The sequence below is a fragment of the Coturnix japonica genome, chromosome W, assembly GCF_054131305.1.
Source record: "Coturnix japonica strain WE chromosome W, WE-NBRP24, whole genome shotgun sequence".
NCBI classification, from domain to species: domain Eukaryota; kingdom Metazoa; phylum Chordata; class Aves; order Galliformes; family Phasianidae; genus Coturnix; species Coturnix japonica.
This window is the reverse complement of record NC_140701.1, coordinates 14,658,478-14,668,826: the sequence shown is the minus strand read 5'-3', so window position 1 is coordinate 14,668,826 and position 10,349 is coordinate 14,658,478. Positions and strand designations below refer to the sequence as shown.

The window sequence follows — 10,349 nt, the reverse complement described above, 5'->3', positions numbered from 1 at the left end:
TTCTTTCTCTCAGGCTCCAAGTCCCGTTTAAAGGGGAATCTATCTCTTACCGCTATCAACATCCGCTTCCAGAGGGTGTAGGACCGATTTTGGCATGTGCCAATACGTGGCATGTGTCCACACGTGCATCTCTGGAAATGCTACCCAGTTGGCGAGCTTCATTGCCATCAAGACACACACTGCTGGCACCATTGTCCCAGCATCGAAGTAACAAAGTGACCATATTTTCTTTTGGCTGACGTGTGTAATCCTTTCTTAGATCTCGAATTTCACTCACTTTAAAAGATCGATCAATAATGGTCGTAATACTTTGCTCGCCTTTTGCTCTATCAAGAGTCCCAGGTGTTGATGGTGGCAACTGTGTTGATGAGGCTGCCCCATCTATAAGTTTGGACTTGAGAAATTCTCGTAAAGAAAAACTAGCTTTTGGCTCCTCTTCTCACTCTGACCCTGACCCTGACGCTTGTGTTATTTCCTCCAGGTAACCCTCCTTCTTTTTCCTCTCTCCTAACTTTCTCTGCTCCTCTAACTTTCTCTGCTCCTCTAACATCCTCTTATACTGCTCTAACTTCCTCTGCTCCTCCAACTTCATCTGCTCCTCAAACTTCTTCTGCTCCTCTATCATCTTTTTATACCCCTCTAACATCCTCTGCTTCTCCAACTTCTTCTGCTCTCCTGAGTCCCCCTGCTCTCCCGAGTCCCCTGAGTCTCCTGAGTCCTGCTCTACTAACTCCCTCCGCTCTTCTAACTCCTTCTGCATTTTCTCTAACTGAGTTGAAACTTGTTTTGTCTTTCGCTCTCTTACAGGGGCAACCAACATTGTATCTGGTGTCCCCGATGGTTGGTCCAATTGGACTACATGTGCCCCCGGTGGCTGGTCAGATTGAACTACATGTGCCCCCGGTGGCTGGTCAAATTGGACTACTTCTGCCCCTGGTAGTTGGTTAAATGCATTCAACTCACCCTGGAGGGCACATAGCTGGTCTCGGAGAGCGTTCCGCTCAAACTGGACGGCACCAAGCTCAGTCTGGAGGCTGTTGTAGTTGGACTGGAGAGTGTTGTACCCGAGCCGGAGGACGTTATGCTCGGCCTGGAGGGCAGTGTGCTCAGTCTGGAGAGTGTTGAGCTCGGTCCGGAGGGCATTGTGCTCGGTCTGAAGAGCGTTATGCTCGGACTGGAGGGCATTATACTCAGACTGAAGAGTGTTGTGCTCGGTCTGGAGAGTGTCACAATTGGGTTGAAGGGCATCGTGCTTAGGCTGGAGGGTGCCGCGCTCAGACTGGAGGGCGTCATACTTGGAGGAGAGTATTGTACCCGGACCGGAGAGCGTTGTGCTCAGTCTGGAGAGTGTTGTGCTCGGTCCGGAGGGCATTGTGCTCAGTCTGAAGAGCGTTATGCTCGGACCGGAGGGCGTTATGCACAGACTGAAGAGTGTTGTGCTCGGACTGGAGGGTGTCGCAGTTGGGTTGGAAGGCATCGTACTTGGCCTGGAGGGTGCCGCACTCAGACTGGACGGCGTCATACTTGGACTGGAGAGTGTTGTGCTCGGTCTGGAGGGCATTGTGCTCGGTCCGGAGGGCATCGCGCTCAGTCTGGAGAGTGTTGTACTCGGACCGGAGGGCGCTGTGCTCGGACTGGAGAGTGTTGTACTCGGACCGGAGGGCGCTGTGCTCGGACTGGAGAGTGCCGTGCTCGGACCGGAGGGCGCTGTGCTCGGACTGGAGAGTGTCATGCTCGGACCGGAGGGTGCTGTGCTCGGACTGGAGAGTGTCGTGCTCGGACCGGAGGGTGCTGTGCTCGGACTGGAGAGTGTTGAGTTGGGATTGCAGGGAGCTTTTCTCATCCCAAAGTTTTTCTGCGTCAGCTCTAAGATTCTCTTTCTCGTACCAGATTGAGTCTCGTTGGTACAGGAGATCTTTTCTCTCAGCTTCAAAAGCTTTTTCTCTCTCTACCTTCTCAGTCCAAAGTTTTTCTGCCTCAGCTCTAAGACTCTCCTTCTCGGCCCTGAGACTCTCTCTCTCAGCTTCAAAAACTTCCCTCTCAGGAATGGTATTGAATAAGGCCCGATAAGCATTAGCTAGGCCCAAAATCATTTGTGCCTCCTGAGATCTGCCTGAGCCACAACATTCCTGCCTCAAATATGCAATCAAACTCTCAGGATTCTTCAAGTGTTCAGGAGTGAAGCTCCATAACACTGAAGATGTCTGTCCTTTGAGAATCTCTTCAAAGCCTCTCCACACTCCCTGCCACTCAGTATTCTCTGGTTCTAGGGAAGACTTCCTCCGGATGTTATAAATCCAGATACTGAGTGAGATTATTACAATAATCAACAGTAAGATCAGGGAGGTTAAGAGTGTGGCCCACTGATCATTCAAAAACTGCATAAAGGATTCATAGAAAGAAAGAGGAGCACGCTTAAAAATCACCATTTCTGTATAATTAGTTGCATTAGTTGCTCCCTCTGGAGCTGTATGCAGATACGAAGTGAGCATTGCTAACCATGCTTTCAATCCATTATAAAATTGTATAGCTCCATAGGAAAAAGTGGCTAGCTTAAACATGACCCAATATGTTCGGAGCGTCTCAAAAAAGGAACCAATGGCACACAGTCCCTGGTAAAGCAAATTTAGTAGAGAAAACATTATTTTTTTTTTCCTTTTTTTCCTTCAATAGAGAGAAAAAAAGTAAAAGAAAACAAAGCTCAACAATGTTTATAAAATATACCGGAGTATTGGCAGTCCGCCTGGACTTTTCAAGGTCAAGCTCGCAGGTGCAGAATCGCAAACCTAAGATAGCTCCTTAACAGGGAAAAAACTTGTAGCTCTGTTAAAAGCTAAAAGAGCAACAGAAGAAAACACAGAAAAACAGCAACTCAATTTGCCCGCATTCTCCACCAAAATCTGTCACGGTTTGAACGAAAAATCCACCTGCGTCCGTGACAGGGGCCGTGGGCCCCGGAGGGGCCCTAGGCCGAAAGGAAAAAGTTAATTAGGAAAAGAAAACAGCGGCAACGATCTAAGGAGGCACACTTATTTACTAAATACTATATCGAAATACAGGATGACACAATATAATACAATATAATTGAAAATTGAGCTAACGAATCAAGCAAAATAGGAGAGAGAATGAGTCCCGTAACCGAGAGGCCTACTGTGAATCTAGGCAAACGGCTGAAGGCTCCCACACACTCCCCTGAACGCCAGAACTCGAAAGACGTCAGTCTGTTCTGCGACCAAGTTAATATAGAGTCCAGGTCCTGTGACCTATCGTGTTGTTCTCTGGGAGATGTAGTCTTCTTCTGTAAGTTGCAGATTCAGTAAAATTATTCATGCTTTATATGATGTTATGATGTGGAATACTGATAGCAAAATTACAAAATTATTAAACCATGACACCCTCTGGCCAGATATCTGTGGCTGTATAACTATATCTGGCACCAGAGGAGGAGTCTTGATCTGCCATAGGGACATAATAGGTGTTCCTTTAGCAATAAGGACCGGAGTATTGACCACGATGTCAGTAGGCCATGTACCTATCACTGAGGGGGTGACTGAACCTCCCACCTCCAATAATCTCCCCCAAGGTGCAAGTAGGCCACACCACTTGGGTCCTACCTGCACCTTCCAGGGCCAATTTATCTTATGGATTCCCGGTTTTAAATTCTCAGGGGCAGGGAGCAGAAGATTATTTTTATTACCAATCTGTGGTTTTACCTCACTATCGGTACCTGTAATTTGGATCCTAAGAGGGGAGGCCCATATAGTTTGTAACATTTTCAGGGCACTGGGTCTGCCATCCCGAGGTCTTTCATTCAGGTCCCACAGGGTTTCATATAATCTTTTTGTCCACCCCTGCAGGGACTGAGAGTCTGTCTTCAGGGCAGCCTTAAGGATACCATTATAGCATTCAATAAGGCCTGCCCCTGTTGGGTTATATGGCAGGTGGAATCGCCATTCGATGTTGTTTTCTTCTGCCCAGCTCTGTATCATCGCTCCAGTAAAGTGAGCCCCTTGGTCACTCTCGATAACTTGAGGTGTCCCGTATGCAAACATCAGTTTAGTAAGCGCCTTAATTGTGTACGCTTGATTTGCCTTTGGTACAGGATAGGCTTGCAGCAGTCCACTTAACGTGTCAACGCAGGTCAGGGCATATCTCGCCCCCTCAGACCGAGGGAGGGGCCCAATGTAGTCAACCTGCCATCTCTGAAGAGGACTATATCCTCTAGGAATGTGGGATGTTGTTTCAGGCAACGGTCTCGGTCTCATCTTTGAGCAAGCGTCGCAATCCTGACATGCTTGGACGATATCAGATAGTTGTACAGGCAGCCCCCATGCTTTAGCGGCTGCCCACATTATCTTCTGTCCAGCATGCCGTAGCTTCTGATGTAACCAACGGGCAACATTTTCGGATTGTGAATTCTCAATCCATCGGATTTGGGCCAGTGTGTCAGCTTCATCGTTTCCTGGTGACTGCAGGGGTTGATGACCAGAGACATGGTAGACACATACCGTCCTATGTTTGACCATATTCCAAATGTCTACCCACATGTCTTTACCCCAAATCGGTCGGGCGTGGATAGTCCATTCCTGGGTAGCCCACTGCGTAATCCACAGAGTGAGCCCCCGGTACACAGCCCAACTATCTGTACAGATGTTCAGGACGCCGTCACCAGGTTCTTTAGTTATGACCATCCACACGGCTCGCAATTCTGCCCATTGGCTGCTCTGACCATCCCCCTCATCAAACCAGATGGTCTCAGTAGAGGGATGGTATGCTATTGCTCGCCACTTGCTCGGGTTGCCTCTGCTGAACCCATCCGTATACCAGGCATCTTCAGGAATAGGATATCTTCCTTCCTGAACGGGACTCTTCTCTGGTGGAGCAACCATCAGTTCTTTTGATGTATCACTGTGATACGTCACTGGGCCTAGGATCTTCTGTAATTCTTCTTTAAGTGGAGATGAAGACAGACTGCTTCTCTGGCTTAGATAGGCGACCCATCGTGCCACTGTTTGTGCTTGGGCCACCCCTGTCTTAGGAAGGTGAGTCAAATCTCTCACCCACCTCTGGATTGGTAATGAAGTTTTAACTATGACCTCTGCTGTTTGTGTTATCAGCTCTACTGCTTGTAACGCCGAATAGGCAGCCAATAACTGTTTCTCAGTCATGCTATATCTTTCTTCTGCTCCATGCCAAACCTGAGACCAGAATCCAATGGAGGTTTGAACAGAACTCTGGCGTTGCCACAGGCCCCAGCCAAAACCATCCTGGGTAACATGAACATCTAGTTCAGCTGGGAGGGTCGGATCAAATATACCCAATGCCTGAGCTTGTTTAACTGCCAATTTTGCCTGTTGGAAAGCATCCTGTTCTACCTTTCCCCAATTCCGTGATTGACGCTTCTTCGTAAGCTTATACAATGGCCTCAATAGCTGAGCTAAATGAGGTATAAAGGAGCGCCAATACCCCAATATAACCAAGAATTCTTGCAACTGTTTTGATGTTGTAGGGACTGGAAACGCTTGGACTTTATCTACTACCGCACTGGGTAGTACTTTGGTTTTCCTGGACCAAATTACTCCCAGGAATTTTACAGATAACCCCGGACCTTGCACCTTCTGTGGGTTTATAGCCCACCCTCTTTTCTGCAGATAAGCTGTCAACAAATCTGCTGCTTGTCTCACCGCCTCTAATGAATCAGATGTTAACAGGAGGTCATCAATATAATGATATAAATTGACATTATTTGGCTTTTCCCACTTAGCCAGATCACGCGCCACTAAATTATGACAAAAAGTGGGTGAATGCACGTACCCTTGGGGTAGGACCTGGAAAGTCCATTGCCTCCCTTCCCATGTAAATGCAAACTGATTCTTCACTGATTGGAATACTGAAGAATGCATTCGCTAAATCTAAGACACAGTGATATATTTTGATTTCCCTGCTTAGTGTGTCCATTAGGGAGGCAATATTGAGTACGGCCGCATGAACGGGTGGCGTGACCTTATTCAATTCCCTGTAGTCTACTGTCATCCTCCATGTTCCATCTGGCTTTTGTACTGGCCATATTGGGGAGCTGTATGGGCGATGTGCAGGCCTTATAATACCCACTTTTTCTAATTCCTGCACCGTTTTTGTTATTTCATCCTGCCCACCCGGGAGTCTGTACTGTTTTACATTAGTAATCCGGCGCGGCTTTGGCAGACAAATAGACTCATGTTTTGCATGGCCTCTCAGTATTGTCTGAATTGCCCGGATACTAATGCATCTCTGCCGCAGCCGGAACTCTCCCACTGTTGTATGGAGAGCCAGACCCCACAAGATATCAATTCCTAATATATACTCCGGAATTGGAGCAATGGATACCTTGTACTCTTGTGGTGGGAGGCGCCCGATCCCCAATTTTACCCAGGTTTGGGTGACTGGAATGGTCTGTCTCCCAAAACCTCCAATCATCACTCCATTATCTTTGAATTTGCTTGGGTCCCCATATATTATAGATGTCTCTGCCCCAGTATCAACTAGGGCCATAACCTACTGTACATTCTTTCGGGACCAGTATATCGTCAATTCTACATAGGGCCTCCGGTCCCGTCTAGAGGCCCTAGGGGGACTGACGTCCCTCGTCACGCCATGAACTGAGCCAGGTTCAAGTCTTTTACCTCTGATACCTCTGGTATCGTGACCCGAGGCACCTGAGGCGGCTTCTTTTTCCTATTCAGAACTACAAAGTCTTCTAAATTCCATGTTGTTGTTGGTCTCCACTCTATAAGTCTTATCCCTGGTCTTTTGGGGTTATTCTGAAATTTTTGTTCATTCTTCAGCTGCTTCCACAACTGAAGGAGAACGTGATTGGGCTGACCATCAATTTTTGAAAATTGAACGCCTGCCCGGAGCAGATAATTGAACATTTGTTTCCGGGATACTCTAACAGGTCCTGCCCGAGGGGTTCGCGGGGCCGATCTTCTGGCTCGCACTATTGGAAAAGCCTCGGCATCCTCAATCACCCTGATATTGCGCTTAGTTCGTAAGCGCTCAGTTTCCCCAAGGTCCGCCACCAATTGGGCAGCTTGTTGGACTGCTGCTTCTGCAGCTACAAATGGGTTGAGTATGGAAACCAGTGTTCCATACATATGCGAGGGAGCTTGTTGTAAAATTAGGTCCCTCATTCCTGCGGAGAATCTTACCATATCAGGGCTATCAAATGTATCTTCGTAGATAGCCTCTCGCATGCCTAATTCTCGTATATAATTTTGAAGGTCTTCCATAGAAGACCACATCCCTGAGTTTACTGGCATGTCAGTTTTATTTGGCCACACCATACGGCAAGCAGCCATTAGCCAGTCTACAATTGAATGATTTTCTTCAGGGAATTGAGTCCCAGCATACAGTCTCTGCCTAAGGGCAGGATGTATTGTTATTGTGGCCAACTTGGATACTTCGGGGCCACTAACCAGTACACTTTCTGCCCCCGAATCCCATAACCGTAATAACCAAGCTGGAACACTTTCCCTTGGCCTTTGCCTAAATCGTTGCACTAGGTCCATGAGTTCGGTGGGCGTGTATGGACAGGCTGTTACATGTAAATAAGATTCAGCTCGAACTCTCGAGTTGTAACGCGATAGGTCTTCCCCGCTCGGTAATGTATATGTATGAGACTGAAATACAAGCCCTATATAAGGGGCTCACGCGGTTGAATAAACGCCATTTTACAGCTCACCATATTGGTGTAATCAGCGTGTAACTTGGTCAGGGGGCCGTCAGAAGCACATTCTCAATGAGGGACATAGTTCTTAAGGTTACCTTGCACAAGGCAACAATTGGCGCCCCGTGTGAGGACGTTCTGAGAGTGAGTTTGCGACGGCTAACCGCGAGACGGACACGAATCCTATGGTTAGATCCCGTGGAAGCGCCTAGGGGGCGAAATTGAATGCAGCTGCTGTTTATCCTGCGGTGAGACCGTGGAAGACCATGGGACTTTGGGCCCGGGTATATACAAAGGGTGCGAGGACGTACGGTGTCGAGCACCAGAAAAAACATGGAATCAATCCATCATTAAGGTAGTATTGAACAGTGAAGCAGGAAACAGATGCTCTGCTGAAATTCATAATAAAGGGGGGCTAAAAGGGGGATAGTGAAAGGTAGTTTACAGAAAATGATTTAGTTAGTTAGAATAACAAGGAATGGAGACAGTGGGTCTGGGAGAGCAGGAAGGATGCAGATAAGGAGTGAGATCTCCCTGAGACACCCTGGCGAGGAGGGGATTAGATGTTTTAAATATCAGAAGAGGAGTTGCATCTCCCTGATAAGATGGGCGATAACAAGAGGGGGTCTGCATGATAAAGAATTATTGAATATGTATCAGGATTACGGGAAATCATTGACTATGTATGAGGTGTACCTATATCTGTATCACGGTTTTACAAGTCGGTGTGCAAGTTTAGAGGAGCTATCCCCCTTGCACCCGGCGCTGCGCAACGCTGGAATAAACATACCTGCTTTATAACCCATCTCTGGATTATAGAGTTTGATTCCGCAAGTCAGTATTACGAGTTTGTAAAACTCATTGCGGTAGGAATGCTCCTAAGAAGGAGATTGCTGCCGTTATTTCTTGTTTGCAGAAAGCTCAGCCTTCACCCTCCCCTAGTAATCTACTTGATTCGGAGCGGTGGGAATCTTTCACCGCTGCCCTGCTCCAAAGAGCAATGCACGAGTATAAAGCGGAGGAATTAAAAACCTGGGGTTTGGTCCTGGGTGCACTCGAAGCGGCTAAGGAGGAGAGTAAATCGTTTGCTCCAGGTAATGCTTTGCTGGGGCCGGGGAACCGAGGGTTGGAGTCAGGGAGCGCGCTTATTTGCAGACCCCCGGAGGGAGAACAATGGCTTAAGATGGCGACAGCCACCCTGACTGCCCCCCCAACTCCACATGTGCAGCAGTTAAGAGATAAGTGGGGTGTCATGGTTTAATAATTTTGTAATTTTGCTATCAGTATTCCACATCATAACATCATATAAAGCATGAATAATTTTACTGAATCTGCTACTTACAGAAGAAGACTACATCTCCCAGGGAACAACACGATAGGTCACGGGACCTGGACTCTATATTAACTCGGTTGCAGACTAGACTGATCTCTCTCTTTCGAGTTCTGGCGTTCAGGGGAGTGTGTGGGAGCCTTCAGCGTCTCGCCTAAATTTCACAGTAGGCCTCTCGGTTACGAGACTCATTCTCTCTCCTATTTTGTCTGATTCGTTAGCTCAATTTTCAATTATATTATATTATATTTTATTATCCTGTATTTCGATATAGTATTTAGTAAATAAGTGTGCCTCCTTAGATCGTTGACGCTGTTTTCTTTTCCTAATTAACTTTTTCCTTTTGGCCTAGGGCCCCCGCGGGGCCCACGGCCCCTGTCACGGGTGCAAGTGGATTTTTTCGTTCAAACCGTGACAGATTTTGGTGGAGAATGCGGGCAATTTGAGTTGCTGTTTTTCTGTGTTTTCTTCTGTTGCTCTTTTAGCTTTTAACAGGGCTACAAGTTGTTTTTCTTTGTTAAGGAGCTATCTTAGGTTTGCGATTCTGCGCCTGCGAGTATGACCTTGAAAGTCCAGGCGGACTGCCAATACTCCGGTTTATTTTATAAACACTACTGAGCTTTGCGTTTTTAACTTTTTTTTTCTCTCTATTAAAAAAAATAATAATAATAAAAATGTTCTCTCTACTAAGTTGGCTTTATAAGGTACTGCATTTCATTAGTTCCTCTTTTATGATGCTCCAAACATATTGGACCATGTTTAAGCTAGCCCATTTTACCTATGAAGTTATAGGAATGTATTATAGATTGAAAGCACGGTTAGCAACGCTTACTTGGTATTTGCATGCAGCTCCAGAGGGAGCAACTAATGCAGCTAATGCAACCAATAGTACGGAAATGGTGGTTTTTGAGCGTGCTCTTCCTTTTTTCTTTGCATCCTTCAAGCAGTCTTCGACTGACCAGTTGTCCCAGTGGACCACACTGTCAATCGTATTAATCTCCCTGAATTTACTGTTGGTTATTGTAGTGATCTCACTCAGTATCTGGATTTATAACCTCAGGAGGAAGTCTTCCCTAGAATTAGAGAATACTGAGTGGCAGGGAGTGTGGAGAGACTTTGGAGAGACTTTTAGAAGACAGACATCTTTAGTGTCATGGAGCTTTACTCCTGAACACTTAAAGAATCCCAAGAGTTTGACCGCATATTTCAGACAGGAATGTTGTGGCTCAGGCAGATCTCAGGAGGCACAAATGACTTGGGGCCTAGCTCATGCTTATCGGGCCTTATTTAATACCATTTCTGAGAGGGAAGTTT

At 46.8% G+C, this 10,349-nt stretch overlaps 1 protein-coding gene across 1 annotated transcript; it reads right to left on the bottom strand.

The window, feature by feature from the left end:
* Window positions 1-6,625: 6,625 nt before the first annotated feature.
* Window positions 6,626-9,182, bottom strand: LOC146754546 (uncharacterized). The gene has a single exon (XM_085527584.1). The coding sequence runs from the start codon at window positions 7,545-7,547 to the stop codon at window positions 6,627-6,629; it is 921 nt and encodes a 306-aa protein (XP_085383710.1). The 5' UTR covers window positions 7,548-9,182; the 3' UTR covers window position 6,626.
* Window positions 9,183-10,349: the final 1,167 nt, after the last annotated feature.

Coding starts and splice junctions, on each gene's coding strand:
- LOC146754546 (XM_085527584.1), bottom strand. CDS start 7,547: ATGGACCTAGTGCAACGATTTAGGCAAAGGCCAAGGGAAAGTGTTCCA.